We start from the raw sequence: 18,744 nt of genomic DNA, 5'->3' as shown, positions 1-18,744 counted from the left end.
TTTATTTTGTTTCTCTTCAGCTTCTTTCTCTCCACTTCCTTTTCTTATTTTTCAGGTTGTACTGTGTACATTAGGGAAGAAATGTCAGAGTAGTTGTGTTATGCTTTAACTGCAAGCAGTCAGACTGTTGTGCGTGTCCACTTTCACTGACTTCTCATGTGTTGTTCATGCTTCTCAATCTCTGGTCACTTTCCCTTTGCTCTTGCTTCCTCTTCTGTTCCCCTTTTCGCAGGTTTTGAGGGGGATGTGGATCTGATAGGATGAGAATAGGACAATGTTAGGGGCACCTGGGTGGCTCAGAGGGTTAAAGCCTTTGCCGTCGGCTCAGGTCATGATCCCAGGGTCCTGGGATCGAGCCCCGCATTGGGCTCTCTGCTCAGCAGGGAGCCTGCTCTCTCTTTTCTCTCTGCCTGTCTCTCTGCCTACTTGTGATTTCTGTCTGTCAAATAAATAAATAAAAATCTTAAAAAAAAAAAGAGAGTAGGACAATGCTAAGAAATTTAAAAAAAAATAAAAAGAACAATAGTACATGAAAGAGAACCAACATTGTATGAAGATATGAAAAAGGCAAGGATCAAGAAAAAGATTGGATCACCTGGGTGGCTCAATCAGTTAAGTGTCCGACTCGATCTCAGCTCAGGTCTTGATCTCAGGGTTAGGAGTTCAAGCCCCTCATTGGGTTCCATGCTGTGTGTGGAGCCTACTTAAAAAAAGAGAGAGAGAGAAAAAAAGGAAAGAAAAGAAAAGAAAGAGACAAGAGTTGGTATTTTTTTTTAATTTCCTCCCTATGCTTTGTGTACAAGTCATGGTTGATTTTGATGAATAATAGAAATCCACTTGGTTAAACTTAAGCAGAAAAGGAATTTACCAAATGGGAATGGGGGGTAGTTCATAGAATGAACAGGACGATGAAGAACCAAGCTCTGGCAGAAACCAGGGTAGGCTAGGCAGAGGAAAAGTTTGTGCAGGGCGGTGCCTGCTGTGCTGCCATTGAACACCCGTTGCTCCCGCGGACAGTGGGCTCCACTGCAACAGTAAGTCATTGCCCCGACCTCGTGCTTTCCTGCCAGTCCCTGGAAGTTCAGAGTGGGAGCATCTGATCAGCTGTTCTTTAAGTCATGTGCCTGCACCCGTAGGTGCTATAGTATTGGAAAAGGAAATGTTTGCTAGCCGATAAATATTTTTTGGTTTCTAGTACAATGCGGGTCAGCAAGGCCGTTAGTAAAGATGGTTTGTCTGTTGATCTGTCGAGTTACGCAGAAGATGACTGTCAGTCTCCTGAAGCCCAGTTGCCAGTTGGGAGTTGATTTCCCACTGGAGCCCGTGACCGCTTTATGGACCACTCATTCCAAAAAAAAAAAAAAAAATTGAAGCAGCAAACAGTTTTGCTCTGAATGCTTCTTTTACTTACTTTTTTAAAATGATCTTTTTTGTATTTCTTCCCTTTTGCTACAGTTCATTACCCAGTGAGTTCTATTTGGCTTCATTATCTGAAATGCATACGTATTTCACAAGTTAGTTCCTTTCCTTCTGTTACCGAATGCTTTTATAGCTACTGCTCTTCTGTGTTAACAAGGTTGGAGGAACTTGGGTTTTATGAGCTGCTGCAACACCCCCCCTCCCCACCCTCGCATTGTCACCAGAATGGCCTCTGGGAGATGTCACATTTGGGAGCTCTCTTCCAGTAGCCACCAGGCAAATCTGAATTGGGATGGAAGTTTGAGCATGTCCTCCAGGATGATGGTAACTGGGGCCCTAAATCGAGCACAGCCCAGCTTCCCACACCTTTGTACAGTTTCATTCTGTTGGGCAAGAGACCTTTTGCTGAAAGGGGGCTCTGTTCTATCAAGGAACCTATGGTTTCAAGACTTAAACTCTTTGTTGGAACTTGCTTTGGAAGAGTTGCCTGTGCTGCCACCTTGGAAAGAAAGTTTCTCTGTCCTTTCAGCTTGGGGGTGGAGAGCCGCCTGTGAAGGGGTGGGCTGGGGTCGGCGGTGGGGGGTGTGCATTGGCAGTTGAGTTCCACCAATGTTTTCTCAAGCCGAGACTGAGCCCCATTCATCGTCCTGCCCATGTGTGGCTCCGTCGCCCCCAGACAGAGCCGGCCAGGCAGCCCGAAGTCTGCACTGAGAACTTGATCCCTTCATGCAACGATTAAGTTTTAGTAAGTGAAATAAAAATGCTTCAGCAAAAAAGAAAAGGAAAGAAAAAAGCAAGCAAGTGTGGAACAACAGAACAGTACTTGTTTTATTTAACTATGAAGAGTTTTTGACAGCAGCTCCTTTCCCCGCAGGATATGAGAACTCTCGGTCCACTGCAGCCCTGCCCCGGGGATCTGCCAGCAGAATTAGGCTGGGGGTGGGGGGCTCGAATGTAAACAGTGACCCTGAAGGCCTGGAGTCTTCTCCCCCCTTTTTTCTCCTGTCTCTCCTGCTCGCTTGCCACCTCGCCCCCAGCCCCACCTCCCCAGACAGGCACACGCAGAACACTGAGCAACTTCAGGTTCAGGCTGGAGGAGAATAAAGGTGCTTTGTGAAGGGAAGCAAAACATTCCTGGGGGAGGTGAGGGGCCTGGGGCATGAATGTACCCTCAGTCTGGGCCGGGTGTGCGCACCACGGCTGCTGGGAGGCTGCTCCCTCTCCCAGGGCACCCAGGAGGGTGGTGGAGGGAGGAGGGCCCAGCCCCCAGCCAGGAAGCTCTGGGCGTGGGCAGGGCTTGTGGGAATGATTTCATTGGAAAGGCCTGCGATATTTTTTCCCCTCCCGTGTGTGGTTCTTGGAGAAAGTTGGAGGTGGTGGTGATTTCAGTCGCCCCGGCTGCCGGGAGCAGGAGCCGAGAGCAGGGCACTGGCCGAGCCTGCGGGGCTGTCCACTCTGGGCCCTCCTGCTTGTCTGGGGCCTGGGGCCGTCTCTCTTCCTCCACTGCCCTGGCCGACCTCCTTCTGCACGCATCTTCTTCCCCCTCGCTCCACCCTCTCCACAACCTGTCCGGGCCCTCCGTGCGGGGGGGTTCTTTCTTGGTTTTTCTTTTTTGGGAAAAACTTCCGAGAGGCGCCGGTGTCACCTCAGGCCCCACTGTAGCCTGTACAAAGTGCTCAAATGTGGAAATGAGTCCTTGGCATTTTTATTTTTATCAGTCCGTTTATTTTTAAACCAGTGGCTTTTTTTTAACCTCTGTGTTCTGCTGTGTTTCTTGTGTTTAGTCTTCAAGTACTTCGACTGACCATGACCCACTGGGCCCCCTCCCTCCTGGCTGGGGTAAGTACCGAGTTCTCTGTCCTCAGCCGTCTGTCAGCCGATGCTCGTCCGTGCTCTGTCGTCTTTCGCTGAGAGTCTGCCTCACTCCCAGCCCTCAGTTTCCCATTTCGCTTCTCGCCAGCTTGCTCTGTGGGGAGGCCCAGCCCGAGCGGTTACAGGCGTTGGAGCTGGAAGGTTGGGAAAGCAGCCCTAGAGCATTTACCCGCCATGGCTGAAGCAGCGTATGAGACTGTGGAGAGTCCCTGGGCAGCCATGGGACTGTTGGGTTTTGGTTCTAACCTTAAACTGTCTACCCAGCCATCCAGCCTGTCATTGGCGAAGGCATTCTGGTGCTGGCTTACTTGCTGGTGCATTGGTTTCAGGTCTGCGGCTGTGTGATCGGAAGGAGCCACCTCACCAAACCTTTCTTTGCAGCTGAGATGTTGGACTTCATCCTGATTTTGGCTAAAGAAAGCCGCCTTTTTCTTTGTGACACAGTTGTGAGGGAAGCTGATGGGAGAGTTGAGCACTGGGTGGCAAGTTAGTGATAGCACATCGCTGCCGGTTAATGGTACCGTGCTGGATTCTCTTTGATACTGGAGAACCTTAGGTCCGTGCTGCCATCTGCCAATAATGAGTTAGAAGGATGGACATCCATGACTTGGGAGAGATTATGGGCTTTGTGGCTATTCTGGGAGGGCGTGCTCGTGCTAAAAGGGGTCACACGAGATAGACTCAGTGCATCCTGCAGCTCAGAGCTGGGGCAGGGTTTTGTTGGGTACAGCGAGAGTCGCTGGGAGTGGAAGAGGGAGGTTTTTGCAGGAATCAGCAGGTGTTGGATTTAATGTATTGGTTGGGCCAGTGGAGGACAGTGAATGCTGCTTTGGTGGTGTGCACGCGTGGTATTAAATCGGGCAGGGGCTTGCTCCCCAATAAAGACAGAGAAGTGGACAAATGATAGGATGAGCATGATGTGGAAAAGTATGGCTTTTGAGCTGGGACCCCTGGTGGAGACACACTGCTCCCTGGTAGTAATTTACCAGGTTGCTTCACTGCAGCACTACCACCCCCGCCCCGCCCCAGGCCCACAGGGTGTCACTTAGTGAATTACCACTGTATTCCAGAGCTTTGGAAGGACCTCATAGGCCTTCTGGGGGGGCATATGGGTTAACGGAGCCTCCAGACAGTTCCCGATTTTCAGCTAGGGAATCCCTTAGGTACACAGATCATCCATCTGGCTCTTCGAACTGATAAAAGTTCCCTGGTGTCTCAGAGACCAGCAGCCAGTCACATATGAGGAGTCGAGCACAGGATCCCTGGCTAGGCAGGGGAGAGCGCATCTGATTAAGCAAGATTCCATGATGTTGTTTGGCAACCAGTAGATGCTTATGACCTGGAGCCAGGGACCCAGACTTGTTCCTGGATCTATAGAGTCACGTGCTTGTTTGCTGTACTGGTTCTGCTACATGATGGTCGCCAAGTAAGAGCAGCTCTAGCACCTCGAAAAGAGCTCCCAGAAGCCAAGTGTGAAATGTCTGGGATGGGAAAGGGGAGCCATGGAGTCAGTGGTGTTTACATGTGATCAGGAAAACACACAAGATCATAGCAGTATGAAACTGAGAAAAAAGAACATCCAGCCGAGGGCCAGGAGCCTTCCTAATCAGATCCTTTGGGCTCTGTGTTGGCTCTTTCAGGGATGGGCCAAGACAGGGCCACCTTCCCAAGGAGAGTTCAGAGTGAACAGAAAGAGCAGCAGAATCGAGTGAGAATTACGTTTAGTGGGAGCCTGTGATCAAAGCTACTGGGCCTCCTGGTCGCCATCCTGGGCCCTTTGTGCTCCTCCAGAAGAGAGGCCATGGTTCTCCCTGCACCCAGGGGTCAGGACACCTCAGGTTTAGATCCACATCTCTTCAGCGGCCCTGACCCTGGCACGTGACTAAGTGCTTCCAAGTTTGTTTCTTCCTAGAGGAGGCAAGCTAGCCCCGGGCCAGCTGGACAGATCCCCTGGCCTGATGATGAGCATTGGCTTTGGCCCTTGGCCAAGCAGACATAGAGGATCTAGTTCAAAGCAGAAGCTTCTGGGTCGGGAGCATCTTCTCCTGTTCCTCAGAAACTTCTTGGAAAGCCTGACTTCCATGGGACAGTCCCATAAACTGAGCAGAGGTGTTGGTAGCTCTGTCATAATCTTGGGCATCTTCTTTTCTTTCTTTCATCTGTGTTTTTAAAATTTCACACAAATAATGGATACCACATAAGGCAGAGAGAGACCAAGACCCTGGGTTGATGCTGGGAACGTTGCAGCCTGATGCTTGAGGGAGAGGAGTGGGCTCCTTGATTCTGTGCCCTTTTTAGCTCTTGGTTTCCCTGTAGCTTCTGGAACTAATTATTTTTATTTCTTTAATTTCACCCTGTAATTGTAAAAGAGGGAGGGCCATTCATATCATTTGTTTGGGGGGACAGAAATAGATTTGAAGGCTCAGGAACTTCCTGGGAAAGGTGACCTCTCTTCCATTCACAGCCTTGCCCCCTAGTCTTCCCTGTTGTCTGCTTGGACCTGATGGGGCATCCTTCTCAATGCCTCTCAAAGCCTGGAATCACCAGCTAAAGTTGGGTCTGCCCAGACTCCCACCCATAAGCACGTAAGCCCCAGGAGAGGGGAGAGAGCAAAGATTGTCCAGAGGGCAGAGACCGTATGCCTGAGCCCCCTGCCTCCCCAAATATTGCCCTGGCTTGCAGGGTACACTTAGGTGAAAGCACAAGATGGGCATTGTAAGTGCCCGTGGCCCCAGGCATTTATCGCACACGTGCAGCATCGTGGTTTTGCTGGGATGTGAGTTTTAGAACAAAGCTCTGACTTCATGCAAGGAGAAGGAGATAGGGTGGGCGGTAGATATGCCCTGTGGTACAGAGCGCTGATCAAAAGGATATGAAGGAAATGCAGCCATCCCACAATGGTCCTGTTTGGATGGAGCTGTTGCAGGACCAGAGACCAGCCTGTGCGGGACTGGGGTGGGGACTGGGCTTGAGAGGTGGCTGGCTGCGCCTCCACTTTGCACACAGCTGGATGCAATTATGCCTCTGGTTTCAGCTGGGCTGCTCCCTCTCCTTGTTGCCACACCGCCCCCTTCTCTCCAGCAAATCAACCAACCAAAGACAGTGCTGGATCTTGAGTTTGAAATGGTTTATTCTTCCCCCACTCCCCAGTAGGGAAAGATTCTCTTTGTCCTTTTTACCAGTGACAGATGCGAGTGAGCCAGGCTTTCAGCGGTTAAACGTCTCTAACAGGTTGGGAACGGGGGCAGAAATTTGGACCTGGCGCTCAGGAGGAGGGAGCCAGAGGGAAGTGGACATGGACTCAAGATGTTTCAAGCTGATTGTCCTCTTTTCTTTCTTCTCCCCTGGCAGAGAAGAGACAGGACAATGGACGGGTGTATTACGTGAACCATAACACACGTACTACCCAGTGGGAGGACCCCCGGACCCAGGGGTAAGGACTTGGGCCGGGTGGGCCCCATGTTGTTCCAGACCAAGTGTTTTGGACTGTGTTGGTCCTCTATGGTCGGTATTCTAGGATCTTTAGCCACGCACAAGCGCCTCAGGATCCTTACCATATAGTTTCTGCCTAATGAGACTTGAACGTGGCTTCTTAAATTGAACTTCCCGAAGGATGGAGAGTGGCCCAACTGGCAGGTGTTGCTGGTCTCTCTGCCACTTGTGCAGGTTACTAATAGGGTGATTTCAAGAGATTTGAGGGAACCTCTCCAGAAGCTAGTCTAGGATAGGGGCGTGTGGAGTCTCTGGATAGCTGTTTCGCCACTTAGGCCACAGCCATCCACCCAGAGCTGGTAGATGACCTCTCTCTGCTCCAGAACTGTCCTCATGACTTGGGTGGTACCAGGTGCCTTTCCTCAAGGCCCACCCTCAGGGCGGTTTGGGGCCTGGGTGAAAGCAGAGAGAAAGCAACACTTTAGGAACCCCAGCCTCATAAGCACTGAGGCCCAGAAGGAGAGCCCGGCTCTTAATTCCTCTCTTCCCGTGCTTCCAGGATGATCCAGGAACCAGCATTGCCCCCAGGGTGGGAGATGAAGTACACCAGTGAAGGGGTACGCTATTTTGTGGACCACAATACACGCACCACCACCTTTAAGGATCCTCGCCCTGGATTTGAGTCTGGGTAAGGACTTCCCACAGGCCGCATTAGAGCTGTTCACACAGTCGGGTTTTATCTTTGTCTTGCTCCTCTTACTGCCCTCTGGTGGCTAATTTTGGTGTCACATTAGAGGGGATGGGAGAAGCTGGGGAGGCGGGGAGGAAGGGGCTATCCTGTTTATTTGGAATAACACTTGAGGTCTTTCTTGAAAAGCAAGAGGTCTGGCTTTATTTCTGGTTTTTCTTTTTACTCTTCAAATCTGTCTACAGAAATGGCGGCCATTTCCTTTCTTTCATGCCTGCCTTTCTGGTCTTCAACATAGTATCAGCTTTCTTCAGGGCTAACCTTTGCTAATTCTTGAGAAATCACATGGATTCTAGAACATCTTTCCTCTTCCCAGGACGAAGCAAGGTTCCCCTGGTGCCTATGACCGAAGTTTTCGGTGGAAGTATCACCAGTTCCGTTTCCTCTGTCACGTGAGTTCTGGGACCGGACCTCCCCCAGACGGTGGGGTTAATTGAGTTACTTTAGCATGATTTCCTAACCTCGCAGAGATGTTGGGATACCTGCGTCCGAGGTGGGGGCCAGTTACTTGTCCTGCCCGCAGCATTGTCTGACATCGTCTCCAGTCACTAGCTCCCATTTCTAGGGTACCAGGTTCTTCGCCACTGGCCCGGGAGACGGGAAGCCTGTTCATACACACAGGAGACCTGACTGAATAGTGACCACTGAGGTCCTGATTCGGGTGTTTTCTTTTTCTCTTTCTTTTTTAGTCAAATGCCCTCCCCAGCCATGTGAAGATCAGTGTTTCCAGGCAGACGCTGTTTGAGGATTCTTTCCAACAGGTTAGAGAATAATCATGGTGTTTAAGACCCAACAAGCAGAAGGCCCCCTCGCACCACACCATGTTCTGTCACATGGTCTGTTAAACCCACATGGTAGAGTTTCCAGGGTATGGGCCTTGGCGACAAGTCTCTGTGGAAGAGAAGGACTTAGAATTCCCTGCCCCAACCCCTGAGCTGCCAAGGAAGTAGGAGTGGCAGGTGGGCCACGATGTTTTGTCTCCCCAGATCATGAACATGAAGCCCTATGACCTCCGCCGCCGGCTCTACATCATCATGCGTGGCGAGGAGGGCCTGGACTATGGAGGCATCGCCAGGTGAGCTCAGCACCCTTAGAAGGCTGGGCCACACCCATTTCCCCAGCCTATAGAGCTCAGGGCCAGAAAGCTGCCTCCCCCTCGTTCACAGAATTCTCACGCACTTTCAGGAGTGGGCATGGGTATGGCCGGTTCACATGGGTACAGGAGCAGGGTCCTGAGGTCCCCTTTTGGGCTAGGCATTAACCCTTTAGTTAATGGTCTGTGGAGAGGCTGGGGGCTTCAGAGGGCAGGGCTTAGGACAGTGGTGCAAGAAACTATCTGAACTTGAACCAATCTGGCTGCACCGGTGGATGGGGGTTAAATATCGTTGTCCTATTGTTTCTGTTAAAAATTGACCCTAGGTTCTCTTGTTGAGGCAGCTGGGGCAGGTATATCGCTGATACCTAGTATATCGGTGTGTGCCTGACATAAATTGTGTCACCATCCAGAGGGCCTCAATCAGTGCTCAGCTACACGTCATGCGCATAGCGTCAATAAAGTTAAAATGGCTGACGTACCCATAAAAAGAGCCTAAAGCATTGTCTTGCCCTCACCCTAGCCTACCTACGAAAGCTAACAGAGTCTCTTGACAAAACGTTGCGTTGGATCATGGGGCTGACGTCCCTGGCAGGGAGAAGGAGCATCTTGGCCTGCGGCGACTGCTCAACTCACTGACCTCTCCTGGTGTTGGGGACATCTCTCTCGGTGTTGGGTTCACTTGTTTCTGATCCTCTGTTTGCTGGTGGTGCTGCCCTCCTTTGCTGGCCCCTGTGGATCAATTGCTCTTTTTCTGTGGTGACTATGGTGACCTTCTCTCCAGGCTCTGCTTGGTGGTGTGGCTCCCACCCCGTGTGTGTCTGTCTCTCTGTGTCCTGCCAGTGGTTTTACCCTATGGTAGGTTACGTCATGCTGTTCTACCACAGGGTAGAACCACGGACAGGATACCGAGGCACCCTCTGCATCGAAGGACTCCTCGTCTGCCCGGCCACAAGCAGCCAGGGACTGGCCCCCTTGGGATGTCCCCCTGCTGGTTTGGCTCAAGCCTGAAAGGACCCTGAATTCTGGCTTGAGGCTTGTTACCTAGGCCACAAAAAGATGTCAAGGCATGGGTGTTGGTTCAGACAAATGCGTGGTGATGGGGTTGGGGTGAGGGGAGGGCAAAGAGCAAGAGAAATGAGATGCCTTTTGTGTAGCTAATGGGAATGAGATTTAAAAATCTATTCCTTTCATGCTGCCTACTCAGGTTGGAAACGGGGTGGGGGGCTGTTTTCTTCAGTACCTCTGCAAGATTTAGAAAAAGATGCCCTTTCTCAAGACACTTCCATGTTGGGAAATGGTCATGATACTTTGGTTTTATCAGGAAAAAACCAGATTGACTGCTGTATGCAGGAAAATTATTGTAATAAATGTGCAAGTCTCTGATACTTTAACATAGTGCTCTTGTACAGAGCAGCCTACACAAGTGTACATGGTGGCCTCAGGGTACCACATGCTCTTTTGCCATCAGCCATACTGGATATCGGATAGAAAGTCCTGGAATACATCGTCAGGGAGCCCGGAGACATGCACGCAGGCTTTCCTGAGCACTGTCCGCAAGTGCAGTTGTCCTGATTCACCCTTGCTCACTGACCAGCCGTGAATGCAGGTTATACCAGGTGTTCATCCCAGTGGGGCTCGACTCCAGGGAACCGTGTCTCCAAACTCACCAAAGCAGGACAGCAAAAGAGAGCCCCATCTCCAGTGCACGTGTGCAGGAAGGGATCCATTACTCTTGTTTTTCTCTGTCTTCTCTCCCAGGGAGTGGTTTTTCCTCCTGTCCCATGAGGTGCTCAACCCCATGTATTGTTTATTTGAGTATGCCGGGAAGAACAATTACTGCCTGCAGATCAACCCTGCCTCCTCCATCAACCCCGACCACCTCACCTACTTCCGCTTTATTGGCAGATTCATCGCTATGGTAAGACGCATTGCTGTGAGATCTCTACACAGGGTGGCATGTACCAAGAACAACCTGCAGTGGATGCCCCAACTTTGAGCTCCACACTCCTCACAGAACACCTAACAGGAAACGCAAGAAGCTGGAGAGAGTTCTGGAGATAGTTCAGAGCTCCCTCAGGGGCATCCCCAGGGGCTTCGAGAGGGTTTTCTTGTGTTGATTTGTGTGGAATTTGTCCGTGATAGCCCAGGGTTTCTGGGCCATGGGCATCACTGAACTTTCAGCATGCACCCTGTCGAGGGTGTTGGCATGACATACGCTGCCGACATGGTGTCTTTCTTGCAGAGGGGAAGGGAGATGCAGGGCAGGCTACCACCGTTTGTCACAGCCCTTGGGTGAGAGTGTTAGGGAATGTCTGCCTGAGACACTTGGGCCTTCTGGAAGGAGATTTGGAATCAACAGTAGCTTAGAAGAGAGCTCTGGTAGACCAGCTGGTCAGGACATAGGAGGCATCATCAGGGACTGGGTGAAGAGTAGGTACCCGTATTTATCTAGAAATAGGGACACAGTGTGACTAGAGGAGGGAGTCATGTCATGTGCATCCTGTTGAATGTCTCGTGAGGGTAGAGAGCCAGGATTGAGGAAGGGGAGCCCATGGTAGCCATAGTCCTTCTGCCGTATTTGGTAGTTTGAGATGTTTCATTGTTAATTTTCCTTTGCTTCTTCCTGACTTCCTGAATGCTCTGCCCGCAAGAACCCAAGAGCCATGACTAAATATGTCCCTTCCCCTTGTCTGGAAGTTCTTGGCCAAGGTGCTGGGCTCAGGAAGTGGGCACATTCTTCCCAGGTCTAGAGACCCGCCTGGCCCAGCAGCCAACAGGACAGACCAGTCAAACCCTAGACTATTACTCACCGTTGGCGGCCGCCAGCTCTCGCCGTCCACAGTGTCTGCATTATTTTTGGCTGCCTCCGCCGCCCAGCTCAGAGCGTCAGTGAGTCAGGGCTGCCACCTGGCGTTGTGCTGTCCATGAGCGTGGGGCAGTTCTCTGCTAGAGCAGGGAGCTGGTGGGCAAGTGTGCTGGGCAGGCACTGGGTTCCTAAGTAGGCTGGTTTTGTTTGCCCCGGTGGTCTGCAGGTGTGATGAGAGTCTGTGTCAAGGTCACAACTGCTCTTGGGGAGAAAGGGTAGGTAGCAGTAGTTGGGCTTTGGTGTGGAGCATCCAAGAGCCTGCTTCGGGCAGTGTCCTAAGAAGACCAAAGCCCTTTTCCATGTCTCCTCTTCCTCAGGCTCTGTACCATGGAAAGTTCATTGACACAGGCTTCACCCTCCCTTTCTATAAGCGGATGCTCAATAAGAGACCAACCCTGAAGGACCTGGAATCTATTGATCCCGAATTCTACAACTCTATTGTCTGGATCAAGTGAGTCCTCTCCCCTGTGCCATGCTGGGAGGACAGAGGTCTCTGGTTGGGGAGCAGGCGCTGCTGGCCTTTATTTTCTCTGCCAGAGAAAATGGGCTTTAGAAGTGCTTGTGGAGATGTGCAGCTCCTAGGTTTCTCTGTAGGGCAGCTCCAGAATTCTCTCCATGCCTCAGGGAGAGGTCCCGTGCAGCTGCTCTGGATCAAGGCTGTGAGTCCTGGCATCCCATGAGCACTGACGTGAGGGACGGAGCAGGATGAGGGGGGCCCTTCTAAGGTGGAACTCTTCCCTTTTGGTCTCTTGTGCCGCCAGAGAGAACAACCTGGAAGAGTGCGGTCTAGAGCTGTACTTCATCCAGGACATGGAGATCCTGGGCAAGGTGACAACCCACGAGCTCAAGGAAGGTGGTGAGAGCATCCGAGTGACAGAGGAGAACAAGGACGAGTATATCATGTGAGTCTTAAGTGCTGGAGAGCCAGTGCGGGGGGAGGAGAGCAGAGCCACCCTTGTCTCTGGGATACCCCGCATCCATGCCCCCCATGCATTTCACCAGGGATCACAGCCTCCCCTTTGGCATCCCCCCCAGGGCCACCCCTACACTGGCTCTGAGTGTGCACCTGGGTCACCTCTCAGCCGATTCCTCGCTGCTGTGTGATAGCAGCCTCCTGGCAGGTCCTGAGGTGCACGTAAGCTTCGGGTCTCAGCTCCCCTGACGGCTGGTCTTCGGTTTCAGGCTGCTGACTGACTGGCGTTTCACCCGCGGCGTGGAAGAGCAGACCAAAGCCTTCCTGGATGGCTTCAACGAGGTGGCCCCTCTGGAGTGGTTGCGCTACTTTGACGAGAAGGAGCTGGAGGTGAGAGCTGAGGTCGCTGGGACCCTGAGCCCCGGCCTCCGGGGCGTTTGTGCCCTTTGTTGGCAAACTCTGTCTCCAGAGAAGCTCGCCAGTTGAACCTCACACTCCCTCCGGACCGAGGCTGCAGGGTAGATCGTTGTGCTTGGGTTTCTCACACTGTTTCGAGGGGCCCACATTTAACACTCATATCCCTCCTGTTATTACCGCTGTCAGCAGAGATCAGGAAGATGTTCGGGATGCTTTTATCTGCTAGTGAGTGGGGCCGGGGCTGGCCCTGGGCCACTGATATCTGTCTTCCCTGCAGCTCATGCTGTGCGGCATGCAGGAGATAGACATGAGCGACTGGCAGAAGAACACTATTTACCGACACTACACCAAGAACAGCAAGCAGATCCAGTGGTTCTGGCAGGTAGGTCCTGGGGCCCATCCCAGGGAGGCTGGGGTAGGGGTCCAGACAGGCTTTAGCAGTCAGCCTCAGGAAGGAGACCTGATTCGATCTCGGGCTCAGGGATGCGTGTGGCGTGGTCCACCTCCCTCATCTCTCGTGCTCTCCTCACTTTGTGGAAGGAGAAGAGAGACCCAGCCTTGGGACGAACAGAGCTGTTGCAGCTGGACTGTGTCCAGGGCTCTTGACAGGCCACATTGGTGGTTAGCCTTGGTGGGACAGGGGTGAGCCTGCAGGCAGGAAGGAAAGCTCCCATTGGTCGTGTGGTTTCCTTCCAGCCAGGGGACACGGGCCAGCATGTGCTTGTCTCTGGAGAAACTGAATGAGCTGAGTCCTGGATGTAATGAGTTGATTCTTTTGTATGTGTAGTCTTGTTGTCGTTATGAAGTATAGCATACATGAGAAAGAATAGGTTATAAACATTCCTTTGTGAAGGCAAAATTCCCACCCCATAAAACTCACCATGTTCAGCATTTTAAGATACTACGATTCATTGACCTTTCGCAGTACAAGGCAGTCATGACCACCGTCTAATTTCAGAACATTTCATCTCCCCCCAAAAACAAACCCCATTCCCATGAAGCAGTCACTCCCATCCTTAGTATATGTGTATTTTTAAAAACTATATTTATTTATTTGACAGTGAGAGAGGTAACACAAGCACGGGGAGTGGGAGAAGGAGAAGCAGGCTTCCCACCAAGTAGAGAGCCTGATGTAGGGCTCGATCCCAGGTCCCTGGGATAATGACCTGAGCTGACGGCAGACACTTAATGACTGAGCCACCCAGGCGCCCCCCCCCCCCTACTTTTAAAAAATATTTACTTTTTAATTATTTTTTGAAGATTTTATTTATTTATTTGAGAGAGTGCGCAGAGAGAGAGCACAAGCAGGGGGAGCCGCTAGCAGAGGGAGAAGCAGGCTCCCCGTTGTGCAAGGGAGCCCATCCTTAGTATATTTTTAAAAGCAGAACTTGGATGGGAAGAGAAAACCTGGCTCACGGTGCCCCTGAGACCGAGATGTCCCATGGGCTACAGGGACTGGCCTACAAACCCCGCCTCTCAGAGGGAGCAGCTTTGGGGTTCCCAAGGTTGGTGGCTGTAACCCCCCACCCAACCCGTGCTTGTGTTCTCAGCCCTGAAGAGGAGTGCCGGCTGACCGGAATCCCAGGTTAGGGCGAGGCTCTGGGTCAGGTGGGCGTCCTGGCTTTGCTCTGACCGGCTGAGTTCGTCCTAGGTGGTGAAGGAGATGGACAACGAGAAGAGGATCCGACTGCTGCAGTTTGTCACTGGGACTTGCCGCCTGCCTGTTGGCGGATTTGCCGAACTCATTGGTACGTGTTCCCTCGCCTGGCTGGTGCCCTAGGGTGAGCCTGGGGGGCTACTCCCAGGGTGTGAGTGGGCGGGGCCTGAGCCGTCTGTCGGGGGGGAGTCAGAGTCTTGCCCATGGGAGGCGTGGTCCTGTTGCCTATGCTGTTCCTCTTTTGGATAACAGGTAGCAACGGACCACAGAAATTTTGCATCGACAGGGTTGGCAAGGAAACCTGGCTGCCCAGAAGCCACACGTGGTGAGTGTGCTGGTTTTGGTGGGAGGTGGCCACAGCTCACAGACCACAGGAGCTCCTGAGGGCAGCCCTTTGGGTGGGGCAGCTTCAGGGACTTTGGCAACGTCTGTGTGGCTCTGGGGTTGGAGAGGAGGGGCCTCTGAGCTTCTGGCATTTGTGGCAGCAGTTCGTATCCCTCACCAAACACTTCCACTCCAGCAGACAAGGAGCTGCTTCCCTGTGTGCCCTCTGCCCAGGCCCCCATGTCCCCATTTCTCCAGCTGCCCTGCCCTCTCTGCCGAACCTTCCAAGGACCAGGCACAGGAAGCATGAAGGCCTCACACAGCAGGGCTCGCAAGGACTCTGTTCTGGCATCTGGCCACATGGTGGGCGCGTTCACCACGGCCATGTGAACTACTTTGACCCCACTCTGGCCAGGTTGGGGCAGGGCCGTGGAGCCCTGACCTCCCCGTGCTGACTGTTCTGCTTCCCTCTCTTCACAGTTTCAACCGCCTGGATCTGCCACCATATAAGAGCTACGAACAGCTGAAGGAGAAGCTGCTGTACGCCATCGAGGAGACTGAGGGCTTCGGACAGGAGTAACTGAGGCAGCCCCCTCCCACACCCCCCAGCACAACATGTAGTCACGAGTTCTTTCTGCCCCGAGAGGCCGGTGGCCACAGAGCTCCCGGGAGGCCCCCCCAGGTGGTGGCCGTGCGTGGGACCACAGTGTCATCAGGCTGGTGGTAGCAGAGCTCGACCTCAAGAGGCCCTGCCTGTCCCTTCCTTTCTTCTACCCAGTGGTGGCAGTCTGGAATAAAGCCCCCATGTTACCTTTGGCCCCATCACCCAACGCAAAGTCTGGAGGCCTGACCCTCTCGTAAGCTCTTCCTCCTTTTCCCCAAGCCCAGTGCTACGTGTGCGTGAGCGCGCAGGGAAGGGTGCTCTGTGCCGAAGAGCTGTGCAGAAGCCCTGGTTCTCACGGGCCAGTTCGGCAAGGAGGAGACGGGCCGCTCACTCGGGGTAGCTCTTCTGGGCTGCAAAAGCCCAGGGTCTTTGCCAGTAAAAGAGGTTCTGTTTTAAATAGAACTTTTCCAGTGATCTGTGTAGAACGGAGGTCTGAGGGAAAGAAACTCTTCCCGCACCGGAGAGAGCTCTGGGTGGAGGCCTGCTGCTGCCTGTCCCGGCAGGACCGAGCCACTGAGGCTGTGCAGCGAGGCCCATCTCTGCACTCGGTGCGGGACAGTTTGTTCTTTCCTGCAAATAAAGGGTTGTACCAGCTGCTCGGGTGTCGGGGGGTTGGAAACGACAAACTCCCTCAGACTTTCTTTTCCCTTTTATATCAACCTGAAGCATTTTGTGTGTTGGGTTACTTTGTGTTTTGATGTCGGTATGCTGCTGTCACTCTCTGTCAAGGAGCTGGTACACCGGGAGTCGAGGGGACCCGGAGGGACCTGACACCATTGGTCCAAGATCTTCCCAAACAGCTGCTCCTCTTAGGAACCCCCTTAGCAGTTCTGTGAGCAAGGCAGGCCCGACTCGGCGGCCCAGCTTCACCACGGCGTAGTCCCCAAGCCCTGACAGAGAGGGGAAGGGATGGCGTCCCAGGTGTCACCCAACCTTGCCGTGTTCCACAGAGAACTCCCTTTCCTAGACGTAGATGTCCAGCAGCCCCGAGTGATGGAGCATGTGGGGGCGGGGGGCCCTGTCATTCCCCAGCGGCCCCTGAGGCTACAGGCAGGTCCATTAGTCTCCTGTTGAGAATGCAGTGCGTCCAGCTGCCCTAGAGCACATTCATCCTGCCCGGGAGTGAGGCTTTGTCTGCCCACGGAGGTCAGCGGAAGGGCCTCGAGCTGCTGCACATGGTCTGACTCGGTGTCTGGAGCCCCCGCCAGCCTCTGACATGGGCGGTCCGCCACGTGTGGAGATGTGCAAAGGCGAATGCGCTCCTCTGGGATACTGGCGCGGTGACGGTTCCGAGCTCCCTGATCTAGGCCCCCAGGGCTTTCACGCTGCACACCAGCTGCAGACTAGCTTGAGCCTCCCAGGACCCCAGGCAGGCCCACTGACCGGTCATGGGGCCTTCTTAGGACTGGCTCACATCCCCAGACCCTTGTCCTTCCCCGCCCCGGCCCATGGAGGGACAGCCCATGTCCAGTTGCGTGTGCTGATTTGAGTGGCTTGGCTCACTGGAGCTCAACCTGTTTTTTTTCCTGGAGTTATTTGCTGTGCTTCCCTGCAGTGTCCCTCTCTCCTGGGGGGTTGGGGTGCAGGCTGCTGTGTGGGGTGTGGAAGCCTGAGACTCCTAGGTGTTCCAAGTGTGTTCATGTGTGTGCGTGTGTGTACATACATGTATATAACGAGGTGTTGTGTAGAGTGTCCTTCGGTAGCTCTGGGTTGGTCAACAGATGGTTTTGTAATGCCTTCCCCCTTGCCTTGGTATTGCCAGTTTCTTGTGCAATAAACAATCAGCAGCTGTGGGCAGCGTTGGTGTGGATGTCTGTAAGATCGCTGTGCTCGGGACAAGAGGCCTCTGGGCCCCCCAGATCCTCCAGCCCCAGACAGGGGTGGAAATTCCATGACCTTGCTGGTGTCAGGAATGTGTGTGTTATTAACTGAGACAGTCACACTTCTTGTGGGCAGCTGAGTCCTTGAGTAGGGATCATGGGGGTGGCCCTTGGTCAGGGTTGGACACCCTCACCGCTCCCCCCTCCACCCCCACCAGGCCAGGGTTTCTGCGAACAGTTGTTGTGGGGCCAGAACATGAACTGTTGTGGCTGCAGGTCCAGTGGGTTTTAGAAACCAGCTTCTGGGGACAGTGTGTGGGCAGTTGTTCATTCGAGAAACATTTACTGAGTCTCACCATGATAGAGGGATGCCATGATCTTGAGCTAATGGTCATACAAGGTCTTGCTCCCCACTTTTTGAACACCTAAGAATTCACATGGGACAGATCACCAGGCTGTTGCGTCTTAAGGCATTTTGACATGGAAATGACGTTGATCAAGCCTTGCCCTGATTGTGCCTCTTCTCAAGGGAGGCAGAGATGTTTGGATTGGTTCTTCCCTGGAGTTTGCTTGGGGAGTTCCCACTTGACAGAGCAATGCTATTTTGAGAACATTATTGAAGGAAGTCTACACATACGCAGAAATCCCATAACAAATTTAAGTAAGACACAAGTAAGAAACTGTTCTCCCCAGTCTTACCTTGGAAATGACTGCTGTTAAGTTTGCTGCGGCCCTTCCATACTACTCACTGTGCCTATGCAGATCGTATATACATATCACTTTTAAATATATCAAAAATGGGATCTTATCTATGCTAACCACGTGTCTCATTCAACAAGGTGTTTGGGAAACCTTTCCATCTTCCTCAACATAGGTCTAAATGATTCTTTAACTACTGCCTATAGTTCCTATGGTTCCTATGACATGCCCATCTCCACCCTAAGGGGCATTAGAGTTGTGTCCAACAGTTTGCTCCTGGCTGCACCCCTTCAGCGAATGCCCTTTGGCGGGTCTTGTGCCCTGGTGCTGCTCTTCCAGGAGGGGGCAGTCCTGGAAGTTGGAAGTAGTTACCTTCACTTTTACTTAAAAAATTTTTTAAAAGTTTTAAAATTCAAAGATACATAGTGTCTACAGTGAAAGGCTACCACCCACCCTCCCTTTACTCTTGTTCCTCTGATCATCTGCTAGAGGCTAGGATTGCTAGTTTCTTTTGTATCTTTCTGGATACAACTTTAAACCCCCAACAGAGTCTACCCCATGGTCCTCAGAAAGGTTCCTGTGTTCCTAGCCCTAGCAATGGACAGGGTCCCTTGCCACCCCACTTTGAGCAGTGCATCTGAGCTCCCCTGGCTGTCCTTCCAGCTCTCCGTCTGCATTCCCTCTTTTGACTTTGGGTAGCTGTCCTTTTACTTCTACACAAATCCTTTTTTTTTTTTCCTTTAAACATTGTTTTGTGTAATCACAATGAAATCATCTGTATTTTTTCTAAAGGTTTATTCAAAAAGCTGAAAAGTAA

General features: G+C 52.3%; 1 protein-coding gene across 2 annotated transcripts in view; it reads left to right on the top strand.

Moving 5' to 3' along the window:
* WWP2 (WW domain containing E3 ubiquitin protein ligase 2) overlaps window positions 1-17,199 on the top strand; it is a 147,652-nt gene extending 130,453 nt beyond the window's left edge. For both annotated transcript variants that reach the window (XM_059150800.1, XM_059150801.1), the window contains 14 exons: window positions 3,204-3,258; window positions 6,643-6,724; window positions 7,283-7,411; window positions 7,788-7,863; window positions 8,161-8,232; window positions 8,458-8,546; window positions 10,326-10,485; window positions 11,751-11,884; window positions 12,195-12,335; window positions 12,616-12,736; window positions 13,041-13,145; window positions 14,415-14,511; window positions 14,673-14,745; window positions 15,225-17,199. In XM_059150800.1, coding sequence (XP_059006783.1) covers window positions 3,204-3,258; window positions 6,643-6,724; window positions 7,283-7,411; window positions 7,788-7,863; window positions 8,161-8,232; window positions 8,458-8,546; window positions 10,326-10,485; window positions 11,751-11,884; window positions 12,195-12,335; window positions 12,616-12,736; window positions 13,041-13,145; window positions 14,415-14,511; window positions 14,673-14,745; window positions 15,225-15,324 — 1,434 coding nt within the window. In that variant the 3' untranslated portion in view covers window positions 15,325-17,199. The remainder of the gene's footprint in view (window positions 1-3,203; window positions 3,259-6,642; window positions 6,725-7,282; window positions 7,412-7,787; window positions 7,864-8,160; window positions 8,233-8,457; window positions 8,547-10,325; window positions 10,486-11,750; window positions 11,885-12,194; window positions 12,336-12,615; window positions 12,737-13,040; window positions 13,146-14,414; window positions 14,512-14,672; window positions 14,746-15,224) is intronic.
* Window positions 17,200-18,744: the final 1,545 nt, after the last annotated feature.

This window comes from Mustela lutreola, chromosome 16 (assembly GCF_030435805.1).
Source record: "Mustela lutreola isolate mMusLut2 chromosome 16, mMusLut2.pri, whole genome shotgun sequence".
NCBI classification, from domain to species: Eukaryota; Metazoa; Chordata; class Mammalia; order Carnivora; family Mustelidae; genus Mustela; species Mustela lutreola.
This window is presented reverse-complemented; position numbering and strand designations above follow the sequence as displayed.